General features: G+C 45.9%; 1 protein-coding gene and 2 non-coding genes across 13 annotated transcripts in view; 1 reads left to right on the top strand and 2 right to left on the bottom strand.

Annotated features, from left to right (window-relative positions):
• AKAP13 (A-kinase anchoring protein 13) overlaps nucleotides 1-24,469 on the bottom strand; it is a 394,860-nt gene that overhangs the window by 127,642 nt on the left and 242,749 nt on the right. The window contains exon 1 of one of the 11 annotated variants that reach the window (XM_029065589.2): nucleotides 11,026-11,896. The exons of 9 other annotated variants lie outside the window; for them this stretch is intronic. In XM_029065589.2, coding sequence (XP_028921422.1) covers nucleotides 11,026-11,106 — 81 coding nt within the window. In that variant the 5' untranslated portion in view covers nucleotides 11,107-11,896. Of the gene's footprint in view, nucleotides 1-11,025; nucleotides 11,897-24,469 lie in introns of those variants that run through there. One more of the 11 variants, XM_029065590.2, reaches the window with a different exon arrangement.
• On the bottom strand, nucleotides 3,911-4,048 carry LOC114812412. Its single transcript, XR_003760065.1, has one exon. It is a non-coding gene; the product is annotated as a small nucleolar RNA SNORA7 (small nucleolar RNA).
• LOC114812452 lies at nucleotides 7,503-7,640 on the top strand. The gene has a single exon (XR_003760104.1). It is a non-coding gene; the product is annotated as a small nucleolar RNA SNORA7 (small nucleolar RNA).

Raw genomic sequence — 24,469 nt, forward strand, 5'->3', positions numbered from 1 at the left:
TGCTTAACAAATGCACGGAGCAGTGTGGATGAGTGGAAAGAAAATGGGCTTGGGAATCAGAGGTCATGGGTTCTAATCCCAGCTCCGCCACCTGTCAGCTATGTGACTTTGGGCAAACCGCTTAACTTCTCTGGGCCTCAGTTACCTCATCTGTAGAATGGGGATTAAGACTGTGAATCCCACGTGGGACAACCACACCACCTTGTATCTACTCCAGCGCTTGGAACAGTGCTTGGCATATAGTAAGTGCTTAACTAATACCATCATCATCATCAAACACAATGAAAAAAATATTGGGGAGGAGAAGGCAAGAGAGCTGGAGTAACTGATGAATGGAGTTATGACATGGCAACCCAGAGGGGCTTCCTGGAGGAGTGACACATTTGCAATCACCAACTTTCTGAGAAACCTTCAAATCACCCCAGGAGAGCCAAGCACAGGCATATTTCCTCCTCATTTCTGTACAATTCTCAAGTACTTTGTCTTCCATTAAATTGCAGTCACGAGTTGCTAAGTCACATTACTTAGAACTTCTGTTGTTTTTCACACACCCTCTTCCCTGCCATAGAATTTAGAATTGGCTTAAAAGTGTGTGAGAAAGCCTCAGGACCCAAGAATTCCAAAACAAAGATGAAGACTGTGTCTAAAAAACACAAACCTTCACTCACTGCTTTGTGAACTCTTTTTCCTAACTGTGGCACTTTTACTAGCTATCTCACACCTGGACAAGAATGACTTTGTTTGATACATTCTTTTGATTTGATTCCTTTCCTTGTGCTCACGATAAAGCAAACATTCTTGTTCATTTCCTGAATGGCCCTTTTGTGTATTTCTCTGTACTTCTGATTTTCCGATACATGTCTCAAACTCACAAGTTAAGAAGTGAGGCTATTAACAACACCCGTATTTATGACTGAAAAAATCTTATCTGTTCAGACTTGAAACATACATCTGACACTGGTGCCCACACCTAGGGAATGCACTGAGGAAACACCTCAGAAAATGTAACACCTCACCGTGTTGCCATCCCTCCAACTCCCTGGGGGGATTTATATAAAGGAGACTGGAATTAATTAGTTAAGAGTCAGACCAATTGGTGGCGGCTTCAGAACGAAGCTGAATGGGGGTGGTTATGATTTTGTTTTCAGTTTTAAACCGAGCCCAAGTGTGAGCCGTGGCATGGCCTAGTGAAAAGAGCCACAGCCTGGGAGTCAGAGGACTTGGGTTTGCATTGCTGTGTGGCCTTGGGGAAATAACTTAATTTCTCTGTTCCTCAAATTCCTCATCTGTAAAATGGGGATTATATACTTGTTCTTCCTCCTACTTAGGCTGTGAGCCCCATGAGGGAGAGAGATTGTGACCCACTTGGTATCTCTCTACCCAAGCCCCGAGTACAGTCCTTGACACACAGTGAGCGCTTAAATACCACAATACTTTTATTGCCTGCATTTTCAGGATTTCCCCAGAGCAGCAAACCCTAATCTTGGGTAGGCCAACTGGCAGGAGAAAGCAAGTAAGGGAGAGAAAGATGGCAGTCAATTGCTAAAGGGCAGATTCTGTTTTCTGCAATCCTCAAGTTCAGGGTCAGGCTGTCACACCCCAAAGCTGTTAACTGTTGATTTCCAAACAAATGCTGTTGATTTGAAGAGGGACAACCAGCTATCCATATGGAGTCCATAAGAGTGGTTGATGGAACATCTTTCTTAAGCCAGATGGCTTGTGGGCTTGTGAACAAAGGATCCAGCTAGTCAGGGTGACAAATCGGAAGTGCTGTTCCCAGTGAGCCTGGAGGCTGGGTGGAGGGCAGACTCCCTGGGGCTTACAGTGGGAGAGGATTCAGATGACCTCAGGAGAGATGGCAGAGTGAGAGCCCACTGATGTAGGAAGAAATGTGATCTTTCCGTCACAAGCTGATGAGTGATATGAGAGACGCCAATCAGCTGCACCACAAACACCCCCTCTTCTCTGACAATTCAGGATTGATAAAAGGGGCAAATAATTTCTCCCCAGACTCTGGTTGCTCCCCCCCCCCAAACACTCACTGCCAGCAGCTACAACATCTACTGTGAGAAGAGCATTGTACTAAGTGCTTGGGAGCATCACAAGCAGCGTGGCTCAGTGGAAAGAGCACGGGCTTTGGAGTCAGAGGTCATGAGTTCAAATCCCAGCTCTTCCACTTGTCAGCTGTGTGACTGTGGGCAAGTCACTTAACTTCTCTGGGCCTCAGTTTCCTCATCTGTAAAATGGGGATGATAAAGACTGTGAGCCCCACATGGGACAACCTGATTCCCCTGTGTCTACCCCAGCGCTTAGAACAGTGCTCTGCACATACATAGTAAGCACTTAACAAATACCACATTATTATTATCACAAGAAGCAGAAGGTCACCGTCTCCAAGAAGCCTTCCCCGATTAAGGCCTCTTTTCCCCCAGCTCCCTCTCCCTCCAGAGTCATCTATGCACTTGGATCTGTGACCATTCGCCACACCCTCAATCCCCCAGCACTTATGGACACATCTCTAAATTATATACTATAAATTATTTATATTAATCTTTGTCTCCCCTTCTAGATGTAACCTCATTGTGGGCAGGGAATGTAGCTGCCCACCCTATTGTATTGTGCTCTTACAAGTGCTCAATATAGTTCTCCAAACAGTATGCACTCAATAAATACCACCAATTCACATAGAAGACCCACTGCCTTGCTCTCGAGGGGCGGACCCTGACTTAGTTCCGCCAGGTACTTAAGCTCGGAGGCTTTTGCCCCTTCTCCCAGGCACGACCAAGGCAGCCACTAGCAATGAGGCAGTTTAGAGGGAAAGAAGTTAACATGACTTTGACAGCGCCTCCTTAGACTGACTTTCCCATCACTGGAGACGGCACCATCACCCTTTCTGTCTCACAAACCCATAACCTTGGCATTATACTTGACTTCTCTCTCTCATTCAACCCACATATTCAATCCATCATTAAATCTTATCGGTTTAACCTTCACAACGTCGCTAAAAGCCGCCCTTTCCTCTTCACCCAAACTGCTACCTCATTAATCCATGCCTCTATCCTATTTTGCCTCAATTACCGTATCAGCCTCCTTGCTGACCTCCCTGCCTCCTGTCTCTCCCCACTCCAGTCCACACTTCATTCTACTGCTGGGATTATTTTTCTACAAAAACGTTCAGACCATGTTTCCCCACTCCTCAAGAGCTTCCAGTAGTTGTCCAACCACCTCCTCATCAAAGAGAAACTGCTTACCGTCGGCTTTTAAGGGGGCAATCATCTTGCCCCCTCCTACCTCACCCCACTACTGTTTAGTGTTGCAAGGTGCTCTCCCAGTGCTTAGTACAGTGCTCTGCACAGTAAGTACTCAATAAATATGGCTGAATGAACAACCCGGCCCACACATTTCACTCTTCTAATGTCAAGCTTCTCACTGTACCTCGATCTCATCTGTCTCACCTCCGACCTCATGTCCAAATCCTGACTTGGGCCTGCAACGCCCTCCCTCTTCATATATGATAGACAATTGCCCTCCCCACCTTCAAAGCCTTATTGAAGGCACATCTTCTCCAAGAGGCCCTCCCTGACTAAGCCCTCCTTTCCTCTTCACCCACTCCCTTCTGCGCTGCCTTGACTTGCCCCCTTTATTCATCCCCGCTTCCAGCCCCACACGACTTATATCTTGTCTTATGCCGCCGAGTTGTGTCTGACCCATAGCAAGGCCATGAATACATCTTTCCCAGAACGCCCCACCTTCAACTACAGTACTTCTGGTAATATAAACGTAGAGGTTTTTTTGGTAAAAATATGGCTGTGGTTCTTTCTTACTTCTCCCACTCCTTCCGCTCGGTAAACTTGAGTCTCCGCCCTCGACTCTCTCCCATGCCATTGCTGCCCGGCACAGGTGAGTTTTGACTTGTAGCAGATTGCCTTCCACTCACTAGCCACTGCCCAAGCTAGGAATGGAATGGGTAAGCCTCTGCTTGACTCTCCTTCCCATAATCAAGACTGGTAGAGTACTGGAAACTCTCCACGTGCGACCTTGAGAAAGGAGCCCTTATGTCCATATCTGTAATGTTCTTTATGATATTACGGTCTGCCTCCTGCTCTACACTGTAAGCTCATTATGGGCAAGGAATATGTTTGTTATAATGTACTCTCCCCAGTGCTAAGTTCAGTGCTCTGCACACTGTGAGTGCTCAATAAATACAATTAATTAACTGACTGACTTAGATCGTGAGCCCCATGTGGGACTGAGACCGTGTCGAATTCTATTTACCCCTTGGCATAGAGTAAGTGCTTAACACTCACCAAAGTTATTATGATGAGAAGGTGAAATGACAGAAGGGAAACCTCAAAGTCAAATCTCCTCCAAGATTAAACCCTCTTTTCCTCACCAGCCTCTCCCTTCTGCCTAGTCAATGCACTTGAATCTTTACTCTTCAGACACTTGGTATTCATCCCATTTCCAGCCCCACAACACTTATGCACATATCCACATTTCATTTTTTTATATTAATGTCTGTCTCCCCGGGTAGACTGCAAGCTCGTTGTGGGCAGGGAACAAGTCTAATAACTCTGTTGTATTGTACCCTCAAAAGCAGCATGGCTCAGTGGAAAGAGTCTGGGCTTGGGAGTCAGAGGTCATGGGTTCTAATCCCGGATCCGCCACTTGTCAGCTGTGTGACTTTGGGCAAGTCACTTCATTTCCCTGGGCCTTGGTTACCTCATTTGTAAAATGGGGATTAAGACTGTGAGCCCCAGGTGGGACAACCTGATTACTTCGTATGCCCCACCACCACCCCGTGCTTAGAACAGTGCTTGGCACATAGTAAGCACTTAACAAATGCCATTGTTATTATCATTATTATTATTATTATTACTGTCTCAAGTGCTTAGTATGGTGTTCTGCATACAGTAAGTGCTCAATAAATACGATTGACTGTGTAATTAATTCCTTTGCTGGAGCTCTGACTCTTCTTGGAAAAGGATGGATTCTTAGTTTAGGGATGGAATTTGCAGGGAAATAAGCAGAAAGCTGTTGCCCAGAAGGAGCTCCATAAACAACTGCAGTTACAAGAGGAAAATCTTGTATAATCTAAATCTCTAAGACCAGCTCCAGTTGCCTGCTGTGTGACCTTGGGCAAATCATTTAACGTCTCCGTGCCTCAGTTACCTCACCTGTAAAATGGGGATTAATACTGTTAGCCCCATGTGGGACATGGACTGTGTCCAACCTGATTAGCTTGTATCTATTCTATTGCTTAGAACAGTACCTGGCCTACAGTAAGTGCTTAACAAATACTGTAGAAAAAAAGGAAAAAAAAATAAATGGAGTCTGATGCCTTTTCCATTTATGTGGTCTCAGAGCTATAAACAATCTGCAGATCAAGATAATTCACCATGTAATTCAACCAGAAGATGCAGCTAGGGCCCTAAGGCAGGTCTCAGAGAGTTCTCCACAGTCTTTAGAGAAAGTACAAGCTGGTTTCTTCCCCCTGCCTGGGATTTCCTCGAGAAACCCATTTTATGGAGGAAGCTGGTCTTGACTCTTGTTGAAAGTCTGACGAGAGGAGATGTGAAAAAGAATATAATTGTGGTATCTGTTAGGTGCTTTCAGTGTGCCAAGTGTTATACGAAGCACTGAGGTAGATACAAGGTATTCAGTTTGGACAAAGTCCCTACTCCAAACAGGGTTCACATTTTAAGTGAGGGAGAGCAGGTATGAGGAAACTGGGGAACAGAGAAGTTAGGTGATTTGGCCAGGGTCACACAGCAGGTAAGTGGCAGAACCAGGACTAGAACGCAGGCCCTCTTTCCATTAGACCATGCTGCTTCTTTAATATGGGAATATGGGAAAGCAAATTCTTTCCAAGTGCTCCAGTTTCTGGTAATAAAACTGGGGATCTTCAGAGCTTACCCCGGGTCTACCCCCAAACCTCAAGGATCACTAGACTCTTGGTTTCTTCACCCACCACCCCCGGGTCTCCATCGATCTAAGCAAACAAGCGTCTCTCCTTCACATCTCATTCTTGGTACTTGGGCAACCTCTCCGGTTTAGAACTGGACAGACATTCCCATGATAATAAAGTTCCACCAGGCCTCTCCAACTGCTTTTGGATTTTTCTGTCCGTGCTTCCGCCCCTTGGAAGTGCCACAGCCATGCCTCAGAACAAAAGAAGCTCAGAGGTCTGTTAATCCGGACGCTGGGGCCAACTCCTTGTATCCAAGGTCCTTTAGGGGAATCTGGTCATTTCTGAGCCAAAAGCAGGCCAACTCCCCTCTACCCTTACTGGGCCTAAGCCAGGAAGCAGACATTCCTACGCTAAGACTAGTACACATCTCAAAGTCCAATTAGTTGTTCCTCAGGAAAACTGAGTGACCTAGTGAAAAAAACACAGGTCTGGGAGGCAGAGGAACTGGGTTCTAATTGTGGCTCCACCACTTGTCTGTTGTGTGACCTTGGGCAAGTCACTTCACTTCCTCTGTGCCTCAGTTCCCTTGTTTGGAAAATGGGAATGCCTGTTTGCCTTCCTATTTTGACTGTGAGCTCTACATGAGACCTTATTATCTCGTTGTGGGGAGGGAATGCGTTTTATTGTTGTACTGTACTCCCCAAGTGCTTAATACAGTGCTCTGCACACAGTAAGCATTCAATAATTCAAGCAACTGAATGGATGAATAAATCTTGTATCTACCCCGACGTTTAGTACTGTGCTTGAGTCACAGTAAGCGCTTTGCAAATACCACATTATTTTTGTTGTTAAAACTGCACTGGATTTATCAATATAGGACACTTCCTCTGAGTTGTGGTCAATGAGAAAAGGTGGCCCAACTGACCCTTAATAACCACGTGGATGGGTCAGTCTCTCCCCTGTAAATATTTTAGTTCAACCCAAACAAAACACTACCCCAGCCCTTACAAATGATCTGTTTTACTACCTGAGGTCTACCACCCAGATAAACAAAACAGAACTTCAAGGTTAACTCCTCCTTCAGGGCCTGGGTTCCTATACATGACCTGCTACCCAAACAAAATACAATTTCTACATTGCCATCTGCTGCTTTGGAATTTAGGGGGATAAGAAACAAAGCCTTATCATAAATTGTGGAAATATCCCATTCTTTTTATTCACCCAAGCAATACATACCATTGGCCTGAGAATGTGCCACCTGTCACTATGAGGGTGTCTGAGAAAATTGCCTCCCTAAAGGTGTAAACTTCCAATGACAGAGGAACACAGAGATAATGAGAGCATACATACACATCCTTCTCACATTTGCGGACAGTGACTACACAGAAATTTATTTATATAAGGCAATTCAGTCAATGGCATTTATTGAGTACTTACTGTGTGCCCAGCACTATACCAAGCACTTGGGAAAGATTAATACAAGAGTTGGTAGATGTGACCCTAGTGTAAACACATCTATTTTTAAAATGGTATTTGTTAAGTGCTTACTAGGTGCCCAGCTCTGTTATATGCACTGGGGTAGACACAAGCTCCCCTCCCAGGATCGCACCTGGAGAGTTTACTGTATGCTACCAGTCTCGGCTATGGGAGGGAGAGTCAAGTAGAGGCATACCCACTCTATTCCTAGCTTGGGCAGTGGCTAGCGAGTGGAAGGCAATCTGCTACAATCTGTTACCCATGCTGGGCAGCAGCGGCATGGGAGAGAGTCGAAGTTGGGGACTCAGGTTTACTGTGGGGAAGGACGCAATGGTAAACCGTTTCCATATTTTTACCAAGAAAACTCTATGGATACACTACCGGAATAATTGCAGATGGAGGTGGGGGGGGTCTGGATAAGATGTGTCCATGGAGTCGCTATGGGTCAGAAATGACTTGACAACATAAGACAAGACACAAGCTAATCAGATTGGATACCATCCATGTCCCACATGAGGCACCCAATCACTGCCTCCATTTTACATACAGATGAGGTAACTGAGGCCTAGAGAAGTGAAGTGACTTGTCCAAGGTCACCCAGCAGACAAGTAGCGTAACTGGGATTAGAACCCGGGTCCTTCTGACTCCCAGGCCCATGCTCTATCCACTAGGCCATGCTGCTTTCCCTCCTATGTAAAAAGATTTGGATCTCTAAATATATACAGAAGAAACCACTAGAGGGTTTAGGATTAATTACTGAATGGGCAAAAATGCTGATAAAAAATAATAATAATTGCAGAATTTGTTACTATGAACCAAGAACTGTACTAAGTGTAGCGGTAGATACCAGATAACCGGATCAGATACAGTCCCTGACCATATGGAGTTCACCGTTCAAATAGAAGGGAGAACAGATATTGGATCACCATTTTATAGATGAAGAAACCGAGGTCCAGAGAAGCAAAATAAATTGACCAAGGTCACGCTGCAGACAAGTGGTGGAGCCAGGATTAGAACCCAGATCCCCTGACATCCAGGCCCATGCTCTTTCTACTGGGCCATGTGGCTTATCGAGGTGCCAAAAGGAGTCCAAATGTCTGCTAAAAGGGAATGGAAGAGCCCTTATAGCCACCATTTCATTCAACACTGAGCCCCTTCTTGCTCTCTCCATCACAACTGGTTGGGAACAAAGCAAAATCCCCGAGACCCTCCCATTCCTCCAACAGTGTGCAAGTCCTGCCAGTTGGAAGAAATCCCTCAGCCACCATTCCCTGCGGCATCAGCCCCATCCTGCTCTCTCCCCTGTGGCAGGGAGGGGACGAAGAGCAGCAGGGCTCCTGTGATATTAGAATGTTGGGGGTCTTGTGGCAGTGACTGTTGTAAATGTTGGACCGTGAACTGCCCTGTTGGTGAACAGTCCCCATATGGACTCCTATGACACATATCCTTGTCTCTGACTGCTGTTTTCTATTTTTCTCTTTGTCTTTCCAGTGCGTCTGTGGCTGCCCCCACTTCACTTATTTATTTTGATGGCTTTTGTTAAGCACTTACTCTGTGCCAGGCACCATACTAAGCACTGGGGTAGATTCAAGCTAATGAGGTTGGACACAGTCCCTGTCCCACATGGGGCTCAATCTTCATATCCATTTTATAGATGAGGTCACTGAGGCTCAGAAAAATGAAGTGACTTGCCCAAGGTTCCACAGCAGGACAACTGATGGAGTCTGGATTAGAACTCAGCTCCTTATGATTCCCAGGCCCATGTTCTTTCTGCTAGGCTTCTTTGCTTCTCCTCAGATTATGAGATCCTGTAGGGCCAAGGACCTGGCCTATTTTTAATCCCTGTACGTATTTTCCAATGCTTAGTACAAGAGCTTCATTCTGAGTAATGCTTAATGAATACAATCACTACCACTAATACAAAATGAACTGTATAATATGACCTTTTGTGCCTCAAAACATATTCATGCCAATCTCCCTTCCCCATGTCCATACACGAATAAAGAATCGGGTGCTTAAATCTTAGAAATGAGGCCACATAGCACGAGTTTTTAGTCCATTCTTCCAAAAGCACTGGAGAATCGCTAAAAAAACACACCAAAAAAACCCAGAAAATAAACTGGGAACATACAGACCTTGGGACTCCCAAATTCAACTTATTTATAACAAAGAATAGTCCTTTGGAAGAGTTGCCTGATGGTCTAACTAATGAATGCTTAAGCTTTCCTGTGCGGAGAGCCGTCACAATGAATTCCACTGCTCAGGCATTTCTGCCTGGCTATATAGTCTAGTGGTACTAAATTTGTTGGCATTATTTCCTGTGGGTGCCTTTGCTCCATGGATGTCTAGACAGAGGTGTTTTGGCCTCTAATCTTCCAGAGAAAAATGTGGAGAAAAGTATGAAAAAGTACTTAAAAACAGATTCCAACAACAGCATTACTCAGGAAGTTGGAAAAAAAAATCATCTGCTGAGATTTCCCAGAGGAAATGGCTTTTCACAGAATCTCAAGAGAAATAGAATCTGGGAACTGGCGGTAAGTCACAGGCTGACTTCAGGGCTGGTCTCAGTCATTCAGTTGATGGTAGTTATTGAGTGCTCACAGTATGCAGAGCACTGTACTGAGCACCTGAGAGAGTGTAATACAATAAAATATGCAGGCGTGATCTTTCCCTCAAGAAGCAGAACCACTTAAGCGGGTCTGAAAGCTCAGTGGATTAACCAGCAAAGTTTAGCGAAAAATGGAGGGAGCTTCCCAATGCCACCCAATCTTCTATTCCTCCAGGCCAAACCATCCAGAGAGCCCCTCTACAGTCCCCTTGCCCTATGCACCTTTTCCTCCTTCCAGAAAGGACAAAAGAAGGGTTGGCTAAGCTTTAATGTTGAATAAATGGGGCACAAACAAAACCTCAGGATCTCCTTCACCAGAACGACGGACCACCCCCCGACACTCTCCTCCTCCTCAAAAGCGGCTCATCTCTGCAGCCGCTCAGGTACCAAAGGGACTTTGGCTCGGGAAGTCTCTTGGCTGGCTTTCAATTTCCACCCAACCTTAGGGAGCCGATTTCCCAGCCTGCCATCTTCCCGGTCAGGCGGAGTCCTGGCTAATTTTGGATTCAAGGCTGGCCGGCTGAGCAATCAGCCATCGAGAAGCTCCGCCTTCACATCCCCAATCATACAGGGCAAAATAAGCTTCGAATGGGAAAACAAACAAACAAGGTAACAGAGTCTGAAGCCTCACTTGAAACCCTGCCACATCCAAGCAGAGAAGGCTGCTCTGACCCTCCCAAAGAAAAGTCTGTACGTATTCTCTTTCCTCCCCATCAACCCCTTTCAGAAAGAATCATTAGGGGCAGAGGAGGACGGGCAGAGAGATCTTAACTTCAAAAAACATAACGTCAAAGCAGAATGCTCCCCAAGGAATGCAGCTGAGGGCTAATTCACACTGATTCCTCTGCAGGCAAGAAGCAACATGAAAACATCTGAAAATGCACATTTCCAAAGGCAGACGGTTCAAAACTCTGTTTCCGACTGGCTCTGTCCATAAGGGCCCGGGCCTACGCGCCCCATTATCCCAACAACCCTACAGGGACACCACGGACTCTTGGGAATGACCCCACGACCCCTCCCCAGGCCCTACCTTCAGCAACACCACATCCACCGTCCTGTCGACCTTGGAAATGTCACACAAGCTGTACCGTCTCTTGTGCCGCTCATACATGATCTCCGGGTGTGGGGAAAGCGAGGCACGGGGCCGGCCTCCGCAAGTCCCACCATGAACTCCAGCAGGCGATGGGGCGGGTGTGGGTCCCACCAGGGTCCAAGCAGCCTGGGCAGGCCAAGGGGGAAGCCGCTGCCCCAGGGTCAACCCAGACCTCTTGGGCTGGGAAGAGCCGGGGAAGTCAAGCCCCCAGTACCACGGGGTGGTTGGCTGCTAACTCTTCCAGCAATTCGGGACGTCCAGAGCCCGGGGGGATCCGTCTCTCTCCGCCTTCGGAAACCCCGAGCCAGCAACCTGGGGGGAGAGGGCAGCCCCCAAGGGGGAGGCTCTCTCTGAGCACAGGTCGGGGAGAATGGAGCAATGCAGCCAGGTGCCGGAGGCAAAGGATCCAGCCGGGAGAAGCCGGCGGGGACGAGACCCACTCTCCCCACTGTCCGCCCGGGAAAAATGAGAACCGGAGAGGAAGAGAGGAGACTTGGAAACGTGCAGAATGATGCCGCTCGCTCGAAATCCAGTTCGTGCACGAAAGCCAGCTCTTTAGAGAGTGCAGACCTCCCTCTGTCCTCCGTGAAAACGCATATAAAGCCAGGATATCGTCCTGCTGGATAAGGCTCTCCTGCAGGCTGCCTGATGCTAGCTAGGCTGGGCCGGTAGGTTCAGATTTAAGTTTAAAATTTCTAATGACAGTCCTGGGTAAAAGGGAGTTGGGGGGGTGGCTTGGGGAAGAAAAGAGGCACGACCACTCCTCCTGCTCGCTCTCACTCGCTCCCCCTCTCCCCCCAGGACGTCACTACTTTTCCTTTCCGCACGGCTCCAGCAGTCGTGGAGACTCGAAGAACTTAATTGCAGTTGTGGGAACATGATTCATCTCTGTTCAGAGGCGGGGTAGAGAAGGGGGGGGGGGGGGGAAGGAAAAAAAAAAGACTGAGCTTCCTTTTCCAGCGGCTTCCTCTCTTCAGACTGCGCCCATCCGTGATGGTTCTAGAGGGGGCCATAAGAAGTGGCCGGTGTGATTTTCTTTTGCCCATGCAGCGTTATCATGGAGGGCGGAGAGGAAGAAGCCAGGAAGAGGTGCCGTGAGGGACTGCAAACCTGTGCAATCCATCCCTTTCCCCCAAAGGAAAATAGGAAAAGGATGCTGAGGTGCACATGGGTCTCTGAAAGCCTAGGGGTTAATTGAGGGGAGAGGAGAAGGGGAAAGGAAGGTGGTAACAGCCTTTTGGGGGCTCGGGATCTTCAGGACCCTAACAACAAAAGAATTGTACTTGAACTGGCTTTTCAGAGCATCAAGGCCAAGAATTGTGAGAAAGGGATGACGTCTTTTGAAAAAAGCAGAAACTGAAGAGCAGTGGGGTGGGCGAGGGTGTGCCTGTATGAATGAGTGGTCTTCTAATTTCACAAGCTTTCCCCCACCCCCCCATCAATGCTTTCATTCATATCAGCTGGGCTCCGAGTAGACCCTGCCACACGGCTTCCTGTTTTCCGATGGCTTGAGCTCCCATCCAGCCCCCATCTCCTCCAGCCCTCAAGGGGCTGAACTGTTCCAGAATTCCCTCTCTTCAGACATTCTCTCATTCGGCGCTTAAATTGGATCGGGGTGGGGGGAGGGGACATAGATTTGGGGCGGGGGGGGGGAGGGTTGAGAAGAGGAAAAAAAGGTTGCTTTTAAGTCAACAAGCAGCAGAGTGAAAGCAGCATGACAATGTCACTGGATGTTTCATTCTCCTCCAAATTCTCCAAGTGCCAAGATAACTAGGAGAGGAAAAAGTCTTACTCTAACTACTTTGGGTGGAGATGACCTGGGGGGATAGGGAAGCCATCTCTTTTTCAGGGATTCAGGTAGCCAAAAGGTGATGGGAGTAGATAAGGGGTTTCACTAGCTTGTGCCATGCTCCTACTTGATCCAGCTCAGATTTCTATCTTCACCCTCCGTCCAATGCTGCAACAAATCCCTCCACCTCTCCCTTCTCACACCAGAAACACCACCAATCTGCTCCGTAATGTCTTCCGTAAATGAGGTTTGCACGAGTCAATGAGGGTTGTTTTTACCTTCCATTCCCATCAGCAGCCTTTCCACTCTTGATTTCCAACTCTCCCCAAGCCACACTGTCCAAACCAGGTCCCCAGCTGGACGGGGACCATAAAAATCTTGCCTCCGGCAAGGGACAGCGTGGCCTAGTGGAAAGACCATCGGCTTGGAAGTCAGAGGATCTAGGTTCTAAACCTGACTCCACCACTTGACTGCTTTGTGACTTTGGGCAAGTCATTCACTTCACTTTTCTGTGCCTCAGTTACCTCATCTATAAAATGGGGATTAAGACTGTGACCCCAATGCATGACAGAAACTGTGTCCAACTCAATTACCCTGTATCTACCCCAGTGCTTAGTACAGGCTTAAGATAAGCCATTAAAAAGCAAAAAAAAAGTTGGGGTGGGTGGAGAAAGGGGCAGTCTCCAGCACTCAGAACCCAGCGAGTCAGAGAGACTCGGGTTCTAATCAAAACTCTGCCACTTATCTGCCGTGTGACCTAGGGCAAGTCACTTGACTACTCTGTGCCTCAGTTCCCTCATCTGTAAAATGGGGATTCCATAACTGTTCTCTCTCCTACTTGCTCTGTGAGACTCACGTGGGACCTGATTACCTTGTATCTACCCCAGTGCTTAGTTCAGGGCTTGGCACATAGTAAGTGTTTAACAATACCACAATTATTCCTATTAGAATTCAGCCACACAAGTCACCCGGGGCCCTGATCGGCACCACTGTGTGACTTACAGAAACTATGTATGCAAGAAGCTCCTCTGTTGGATTACAAACTCCTTGTCAATAGGGATTAGAGGGACTTCTGCCTCTAATGTAACAATAATAATAATGATGACGGCATTTGTTAAGCGCTAAGTATGTGTCAAGCACTTTTCTAAGTACAGAGGAAGACCTAAGCTAATGACATTGGACAAAGTCCTTGTCCCACAGTCCTAATCCCCAAGTTATGGATGAGGTGACTGAGGCCCAGAGAAGTTAAGTGACTTGCCTAAGGTCACACAGCAGAAAAGTGGTGGAGCGAGGATTAGAACCCAGGTCCTTCTGACTCCCAAGCCTGTGTTCTAATCACTAGGCCCTGCTGCCTCTCCAAACACCCAATGAACCTTCCCAAGCACCAGGAACATGGCTTTGTAGACACAACACACTCAATAATGACTACTTATTAACTGAAATCAAATGCATGCCTGCAGTTACCTTCCCAGGAAAGCAGCAGGGATCCTGATGATCTCTAGACTGCAATCTAGAGAAACAGTGTATCCTAGAGAACAGAGCACTGGTCTGGGAGTCAGAAGGACCAGGGTTCTAATCCTGGCTCCCCCACTTGCCCGTTGCATGACTATGGGCAAGTCACTTCACTTCTCTGTATCTCAATTACCTAATCTGTAAAAAGGAGATTAAGACTGCAAAACCCATGCGGAACAGGGACCGTGTCCAAACAATTAGCTTGTGTCTATCCCAGCAGGTAGAACAGTGCTTGGTAGATAGTAATATTTTAACCAATACCGTAAATAAAAAGGTCACTGTGGGTAGGGAACATGTCTGCTAACAGTTATATTGTACTCTTTTAAGTGCTTAGTACACTGCTCTGAACAGAGTAAGCACTCAATAAATATGACTCACTGACATTATCTGTTTCAAAAAGGATCCAACTCTCCATCCCCTGGGACTCCACAGCTCGGGGAGCAGGCAGGGCTTTCAGGGTGACCCCAACTTTGGCTCAATTTATCCAACTTCATCCCTTTATGCACCACCCATCTTAATTAGTGTCAAATGCTTCTTTCCTTCCCTGTTCCCAGGGATCCCCGACATGCACTGTAAGGCTGAGGATAGTGTTAAACCATCCCGATCCTCTAGCCCCCGGGTTTTGCTTCTGCCCGCCACTGAAATGGCCTACACATTTGTTTTGTGTTTGATTTCACAACTGCACCGGTTCCAGCTGGGAACTTCTTTCCAGCTTTACCCATCTGATGGTCTCTTGGCAGCAGTGTCAGAGGCAGGAAGTGGGCTGTTTCCCAACCTCCTCTCACCGGCAGGGACCATCTTACGCCCAAGGGGGATTGTTGGGGGGAGCTAAGTGGAGGTGTTTGCTTCCTGCCCGGCTGACAGGCTCCTCTTTTAAAAAGCAACTTCCCTGATACAGAGAGCCAGTGAAATCAACGCTCTGGCCTTCCCTTCCGCCACTGATCGGCCACTCCGCTGATGTGACAATTCCAAGCTTTCTATTGGAAACATCTGGAATGAATGAACAGCTTTTCTGTTGAGATTTTGAAAATGGCAAACCACTCATTTCATTTCCAAACCGAAGCTCATGGCAACAGATCTTAAGGGTTTAATTTTTTTTCCTGTGTGTGTGTGTGTGTGTTTGTTTTAATGGGACTATTTTCTCTCTCTCTTTCAGACTTGATTGCATGCATTGTATAATCTGTAAATCTCCCAAAACCACCTCTTTCCCTCAGTGACAAGGAAACCATGAATAGCTGGAAAGAGTCAACGTCATAGTTCTCTGCCTCACATGGCAAGTGCCACACAGTTGTTGAATGTTGAATACCGAGTGTTATAAAAATATCAGAGCCTCTTGCCAGCTAATTTGGCTGTGCTATAAACTACCAGGATTGGGAGAGGGACATATAAAGGGGTCCCAGAGAGGTTAGCCAAGTTCTTAAACCAAGATGATTTCAGCACAGAACAGGCCATTTGGGAAATATATGTTTGCATTCAAAAGAATTTGGTACCATATACAGTTTAAAGTTACCCACATCTAGCCTGGGCTCTTTTGAGATACCCAATAAGTTCGTGTTGCTTAGGCCAATATACAAACAGTTTATATGCATAGCACAACATTCTCTGGCAGCCATATTTCAGATTTGAGCAAACTATACACCACCTAGAAGCTTTAATTCATTCCCTCTCAAAGGGATAATGGGTAAAGCTATGAAGGGTTAAGAAGGAAGGGATTGTTGCTGCTATTATCATTATTCTTGTCATCATCATCATCATTATCACATTTCAGTGCCTTTTCAAAAAATCTTATTTGAGTCCTTACTGTGTTCCAGCCACTGTACTGAGATAAAAGATAATCAGCTCACAGATGAATCCCAATTTTACAGATGAGGTAACTGAGGCACAGAGAAGTGAAGCGACTTGCCCAAAGTCATACAGCAGACAGAAAACAGAGCCAGGATTAGAACCCAGGTCCTCTGCCCCCCCAGGCCAGTGCTCCTTCCACTAGGCCAACTGGTTTATGGGTTAAGAACATCCTTTCTAAATGCCTGTGATGGAAAATGAATTTTGACTGATAGAGAACCTTCTTGGTCTGTGCCTCTATATCCCAAGAGTTATTCTGGTTTCAATGAAGGAGTCAGAGCCCAGTGCAGGGTTGGGACATCATTTGGGATCTGGGCCCGTGGACATGGCAGCAAGCCAAGTCCATTTGTTCATACCACTACCTCCCAAAATAAGTCACTCTTCTTTGCTTGTTCATTTCCCGCTGTGCTGTTAAGGGTTGGGCTGCAGTGGGCAGAGGTCCCTAAAGGCAGCTGGCTCCCAGCTCCACTCAGGAAATAAACACAAAGAAGATTTAAACATTTATTTACCTCACTCCTGCTGGTCTAGACCAGGTTTTTTAGCTTCCCTCTGTGTGCATTCCGGGACAAAAACAGGGACTACTCAGCAAAGCCTTTCAAATCTTAGAGGCGGGAGGTGTCATCTCTACCCCAAATTTTGCACAAACCATTTGAGTCAGAAGGTTCTTGAAAAGCTGGAGTTCTGCTCACCTGTGTCACAGGACTCAGAAATTCTGGGTTAGAATTTGAAGAAAGGCCATTTGGATCCCATTCCCCTAGATGTCTTGAGCGAATTTTGCTACAGATTTGAATGAAAAGAACTTAATGAAACCACAGAGAGTCAAACTCACCAGGAAACATGATAAGCCATCCTTTATCTTGGATAGTCCAGACAGCAAGGTTGTCCTTCGATTAAATGGGCTGTGAAACTAGAGGGTCCTTTTGATCACTAGGACTTACTCTTTCTGAAAACAATTAATCCCTCAGTACTCATTGAGGGTGACAGATGGAAACGCCTCCCACCCCAGACATTACTTCATATTTCAGCTGACTTTACTTCAGCTGAAAACACAGTCCGCTCTTCCTTAAAAATACCTCAGAATGAGTGCATGACCACATCTACTGCAACAGCCCCTGTCTGTAGAGTGGACAGTCATTTTGATGCAAGAATCACTTCTCTTTGCCCGATGAGCTATGTTTAAGAGCAGCCCTTGAAGAAGACCACTTCGGAAATAAACAAAACCATTTTTCATGCTATTTTATGCCTTTGTTAGTGCCTTTTTTTCTCACTTTGACTTCAAAGGTAAAAAATGGAAAAAAAAATTAATGTTAAAAATACCCTGCAAATTTGATACTTTTTCCCTGTTACTCTGGTTTCATGCTGCTGTCCGCTGGAACAATCAGTGACAGCAAACCTCTCCAATTCACAGGTCTTCCAAATACAGACCATCCAAAGAGGCTGATTTACTTTAAAGACAGAATTATTTCATTTCTAATTTTTTTTTTTCTGGGACTCCTCTTTTGGGCTTTGTTGAAAAACAATTTCAAAACCTCCAAACACTAAAAGAAAGGAAGAGGGCTTTGAAAACAGCAATGCTTGAAGGCGAGGTTGAAATAAAATCAGACACAGTAAGGGGCAGTCTGCTCATATCACTTAGAGTCTAAATGGTTCTCCCAATTGGCTCTGGGTTTTACCATGCAGAAATTGCATCTGTTTTTCCAAACTCTATTTAAAGGGGCCCAAAGCAGTTAATTGAAATTTCAGCATTTTAAAACATATACTGCCTTTTAACTTGAACAGAGGTGAAACTGCCCACCCGGAGGGAGAAGGTTTATTAGAAATATGGTTTTCCTGGAAAATGACCACTCAACCTTTCCAGGAATTGTGAGAGATTTTTCCATAGGGGCTTATTTCTAGACACTGGATTAAGCAAAAATACACGAAGAAGGAGAAATGAACACTGAGGGGTGAAGGCAAATTATAATGAAGATTCAGTAAAACCTCCTTAGGATGTTTCTGGTCAGAATTGTATTCATTGTAAAATGTTTAGATTTTTACATGCTCACTATTAAGCCTCTAAGATTTGAAAGGCTTTGCTGAGTAGTCCCTGTTTTTGTCCCGGAATGCACACAGAGGGAAGCTAAAAAACCTGGTCTAGACCAGCAGGAGTGAGGTAAATAAATGTTTATGATCTGCCCATGATTTTCCATTTCTCTCCTAGAAAAAATGTTTGTACTGTGAAAGTTGTTGCTTTGTGGTTACTATGCTCCTCTGCTCCCTGCAAGGATGGAAGAAAGTTTAGACACTACAATTTACTAAAGATCCAGTCAGACTGCAAGCATCTTGTGGGCAGCGTTTTTTTTAAAAAAATTTTTTTATAGTATTTGTTAAACACTTGCTGTGTACTAAGCACTGTACTAACGGCTGGGGGAGATACAAATGAATCAGGTTGGACCCAATCCATGTCCCACATGGGCTCATGGTATTCACCCTCATTTTACAGATGAGGTAACAGAGGCACAGGGAAGTGATTTGCCCAAGGTTACCCAGCAGATAAGCTTGTCTACCTACTCTATTGTATTGCTCTCTCACATAGTGTTTAGTGCAGCGCTCTGAACAAAGTATGCACTCAATAAATCCTGTTGATTGACTAATTGAGACTCTCTCAGGAAGCGCTGCCATCATGTCTTTATGGAAAGCAGGTGATGAGAGGTCTAGAGCTAAGATTGTTGTGGGCAGAGAATGCATCTTGTTTATTGCTATATTGGACTTTCCCAAAGACTTAGCACAGTCCTCTGCAAACAGTAAGCACTCAATAAATATGACTGACCGACTTCCTGCTTTGGAAGTTGCCAATTCCACTGCACTCAGGTCTCTACAGGCTCACATTCGATAAGGATGTGTGGGACCACCAACCAAAAGGGAACTGCAAATAAACAGTGCATAAATAGCAATGGGAGGATGGCGGGGTAGACACAACCTGGGCTCTGGCAAGGAAATGGACAAAATGGAGGAAGGATAAAGCTGAGAAACTCCCTCCCATAGTCTCAAGCCCAATCCCAAGTGACATTTCATAAAACTCAAGGGCAATGACTTCTGAGGAAACAAATGGCAGCATGTTTCCTTCCACGGGAGGAGCCTGCTGCCTTGGGGGGGCCAGTGGTAGTTTACGCTAGGCCCAATTGGACAATTTCTCCCAGTGCCATAAGGACATTTTAAAGATATGAGGAAATTTGGCCTCAACTGATGTCGCTTAGCAGCATAGCTTAGTGGATGCAGCATCAGGCTGGCAGTCAGAAGGATCTGGGTTCTAATCCCAGATGTGTAACCTTGGGCAAGTCACTTCACTGCACCTCCGTTACCGCATCTGGAAAATGGGGATTAAGACCATGAGTCCCACGTGGGACAGGGACTGTGTGTCCAACTTGAATAGCTTGTTTCTACCTCAGGGCTTAGTACAGTGCCTGCCACATAGTAAGCACTTAAATACAGGATCATTATGACACAACGGCAGCAGAGGGATCAGTAAGAGGAAAGGAGGGATGGCTTCTTTGAGCAAAAGCTATGGAAAAAATTGCAGGTTAAATACAGAGTAGAAACAGCAAAGTATTTTGCAAATGGCAAAGACATCATGGAAGGAAGAGACATCATATACGTGCACACCGTAGGCTCAGCCCTGCCCACGCACACCAAAAATCTCTGTCGACAGCATCGTCTCTGATGAAAAAAGAGCACTCTATTAACAGAGGTGCCCATCCAAAGGTCTCTCGGTGTCCAAATGTGAATGTGGGGGGTAAGGGGTGAGGCAACTTGTGTTTGTCAGATTGACTTTTTTTTCTGGTATTCTTTCTTTAAATCATAGTTTTGAAAAAGGACAGACTGTGCCTGTAACTTAATCCATAGCAAGTAGATTTTTTTATAGCTGGACTTAAAAATCCTTTCTCGGACTGTGAGTATTTTGACAAGGCGTACTAGCTCGCTGGGGAAACTATTCCTTGTGGCTACTACGCTTACTCACTACTGCCTCTGGAAAATTTACGAATGGTGCAATGGAAATGAACACTCTAGCTATTCCCAGCCATGCACGGCAACGGGGTCCCTGAAAAGCCAAGCTGCAGGGACTGAAACTTCTTGTTAATGGGTCCAACATCTCTGTTCCACTTCCCTGGGGTGGGAGTGTCTGCACCAGAATGCTTACGATTGAAATATTCCTATTATTCTATTTGTTAAGCATGTATTATGTGCCGTGCACTGTTCTAAGTGCTGGGTGAGATACAAGTTAATCAGGTCAGAAACAGCCCTGCGCCATATGGGGCTTACAATCTAAGTGGGGGGGGGGGGGAGAATAGGCATTAAATACCCATTTTACAGAAGAGAAAACTGAGGCACTAGGCAGTGACTTGCCCAAGGTCACACAATGGGCAAGTAATAGAGCTGGGATTAGAACCCAGTTCCTCTGACTCCCAGGCCCATGCTCTTTCCATTAGGCCACATCACTCCCCATATTCATATTCTCTACTGTTTCCCCTACCAGTAATTTATTTTAATGCCTGTGTCCCCTGTAGACTATAAAAACCTTGTGGGAAGGGATTGAGTCTATCAACTCTACGGTATTATACTTTCCCAAGTGCTTAATCCAATGCTCTGCACCCAGTAAGTGCCCAATAAATAGCCACAGATTGACTGATTGCAGAGGGAGGAGCAACCAGGGGCAGAGGCTCCAAGCTGTTCTCTTCCCTCCACCAGCTCCGAGCCCATGGTCGAGGACTTCTTTGCCTAAAGAACTCCAGTCGTAGAAGGGCTGGAATCTTTCCTGCCGCCATACTTAGCTACTTCTCTGCCTACATAATGTCTGTGGGTCCAAGCGGCCACAGCCATCTGTGGCTGATGAAACACCGCCTAATGCATTGGGAAGCAGCATGGCCTAGTGGACAGAGCCCGGGGCCTGCGAGTCACAAGCAGCGTGGCTTAGTGGAAAGAGCATGGACTTGGGAGTCAGAGGAAGTGGGTTCTACTCCCAGCCCCGCCACTTGTTTGTTGTGTGACCTTGGGCAAGTCACTAAACTTCTCTGGGCCTCAGTTACCTCATCTGTAAAATGGGGGTTAAGACTGTGAGCCCCTGTGGGACAGGGCCAGTGTCCAACCTGATTGGCTTGTATCAATCCCAGTGATTAGAACTGTGCTTGACACAAAATAAGCGATTAACAAATACCATCATCCTCACCATGACATCATTCTTTCTTACCTTCACGGCAGCAGAAGATCTGCTCATCTTCAGGGAGGCTTCTGCCACCTCACAAACATCAACAACAATAATGTCCAAACCCCTGGGGTACAAGGGAAAGCTCAAAGCTCCTAGGAAGTAATGTCCCCATAACTTCAACATCACGGCACTTCCCATTATCAGTTGAGTGCTTATCTTGCGTAGAGCACTGTTGGCACTGAGTACTGTACCAGAAGCAGGCCAAAATAATGAGATTTGATAAGACACCCATTATTAAGGAATTTAGACTCTGTCCTATGTACCATTCCAAGCTACTGTTTCACAAGTAGACTGAAAGATCCTTTTCGGGGAAAGGGCCTGATTCACCTATTATCTAATCATTGAAGGTGGCACTGTGGGAAATGAAACAAAACATAGCCTAGTGGAAAGAGCATGGGCCTGGGAATCAGAGGAACTGAGTTCTAATCCCAGATCTGCTACTTGGCTGTTGTGTGACACTGAGCAATTAATTTCACGGATCTTCTGTGCCTCAGTTTCCTGATCTGTAAAATGGGAATTAAATACTTGTTCTCGCTCCCCTTTAGACTGTGAGGTCCTCATAGTACAGGGATTGTGTCTGACCTTGATTACCTTATACCTACCCAGGACTCAATAGTGTTTGGCACAGAGTAAGCACTTAAATCCCATTACCATTATTATTGAAGAACCTAAGGCCAGACTGTTTGGATGGCAGATTCCTTGATATACGGGGCAGAATTCTATGCAGATTACTCAAAGTGGCAGGTCCCAAGTTTCCATCTAACCACCTAGTACAGTACTCTGTACCCAGTAAGTGCTCATTAAATATCACACTCCTCTAGACAGTATGCTCATTGGGAGCAGGGAATGTGTCTGTCACATTGTGTTACTGTACTCTCCCAAGTGCTTTGTTCAGTGTGCTCTGTGCACGGTAAGCACTCAATAAATGATTGATTATTGTTCGATCAATTGAATATAACTTCAAACAACACACTCTGCCTCTTCTTGAATCCCTAAAATAATGCAACCAAGAGTCCATAAGCCCTAAGGGGCCAGAGACCAGTGCTTTAGATGGTTATAGGCCAACTATATCACTTAGCATAGGGTGGGTGCTCTGGAAATAAGGACGACAAGGTGAATAAGAAAATGAAAACAACTGAAATCATGGGATGGGGTTCGTTATAGTTGGGAGAAAAACAGAACAGGTCAATCAAACTATTCAATAGAGAAGTAGCGTGGTCTAGTGGATTGAGCTTGGGTCTGGGAGTCAGAGGACCTGGGCCTAAATCCAGCTTTACAATTTGCCTGCTGTATGACCTTGGGCAAGACACTTAACTTTTCTGTGCCTCACTTATCTCATCTGAAAAACGGGGAATAAGACTGTGTACCCCATGTGGGACATGGTCTGTGTCCAGGGCAATTTGGTTGTGTCAACCTCAGTGCTTAGTACAGTGCCTCGTACATAGTAAATGCTTAATACTATAAAAAATCAAAACTTTAGGAGAAGATCTTATCCTGTTATGACACAATTATGACCACGAATGGTAAAGAGATGTCAAACACTAGCAAAAATCACAGCTACACCTGAAAACAGAAAGAGATCAGGTATTTCATCTTTCATTTTGCAATTTTTAACTAAAAAAAATGTGGTATTTGTTAAGCACTTACTATGTTCCAGCCTCTGTACTAAGTACTGGGGTGGAAACAAGCAAATCAGGTTGGACATAGTCCTGGTCCCATGTGGAGCTCACAGTCTCAATCCCCATTTTACAGTGGACGTAACTGAGGCATGGAGAGACTTGCCCAAGGTCGCACAGCAGAAAAGTGGTAGAGGTGGGATTAGAACCCAGGCCCTCCTGACTCCCAGCCCCAGGCTCTATGCACTTGGCCAAATAAAGACCTTCATCAATGTTTTTTATGAATTTCTGTGCAAATAATAACTGGCATTGCACCAGTGATTTCTATACAAATCTGGATCTAAGCATTCATCTCTGGATTGCCAGTGTTTCCAACTATTACATGGGGCACTCTATCACACCAATGTTTTAGTCACTACAATGCCAATTTTTCAAAAACAGTAACTGCGGTGGACAGGGAGAGAAGAAAACTTGCAGGATTGCTGATCACACACCCACTGCTTTCTCACTCCACACAAGATTACTGAATGCTTATTGTGTGCAGAGCACTGTCCTAAGTGCTTGGGAGAGTACAATGTAACAGAGTTGGTAGAGTTTCCCTGCCCAAAGTGATCTTCCACTCCTTATAGATTCCAGAGCTCGAAAGAATAGCACCTAACAACAAAATAGGCAGAAAACAGGAGCCAGAAGTGATTCCGTTTCCTAAGGCACTGGGATTTTCCCCTCCGCCCACCACAAACAAACCCAGACTAACTCACATGAAGGGGGTCTGACTGGCCCTGCCATCAAGGAACTGTTCCAGCAGTTTCCGTCTTTGCCAGCAGCCTCCTCAAACCCCAATCAGTGATGGGGCAGAACGTCTTAAAGCCCAACTACGAGTCTGCACGGTCAGCTACACTTTGATTCACTGCCCTTAAAGAGCAGGCCCAGGGAACGTCAATTGGCTCACCTAGGATCCATTTTTCAGATCTCAGATGCTGATAACTGGAATCAGCTGCAACTGATAAGTGTAAGCTCAACTCGGAGCCCCTGAAGCTGGCAGATGATAAAAATGAGCTCCTCTTAGAGCTCTGTATTTACCTACAATGATCCTTTACATTTTTTATTCCCAGGAGGCTCATCCCTCATCATTCAAGATACCCTTGGGAATGGAAAAATCTGAAGGGAACAACAAGCCAGTGATCCCACGCTCTCAACTCTGCAGAGCCCCAGATTTTGTTTTATTCCTTCTCAAGCCTCTCAAACACACCTATACACAGACATTTATTTTCAGGGACTGAATTTTCTGCAGAGAAATTTTCCTACCCTTGAATCACTGACAAATTGGCTGCCCGAAGAACTTCAGAACATGCAGAGTTGTTTCTTGGAGCCCCAGAAAAT

This window comes from Ornithorhynchus anatinus, chromosome 5 (assembly GCF_004115215.2).
Source record: "Ornithorhynchus anatinus isolate Pmale09 chromosome 5, mOrnAna1.pri.v4, whole genome shotgun sequence".
Classification (NCBI taxonomy): domain Eukaryota; kingdom Metazoa; phylum Chordata; class Mammalia; order Monotremata; family Ornithorhynchidae; genus Ornithorhynchus; species Ornithorhynchus anatinus.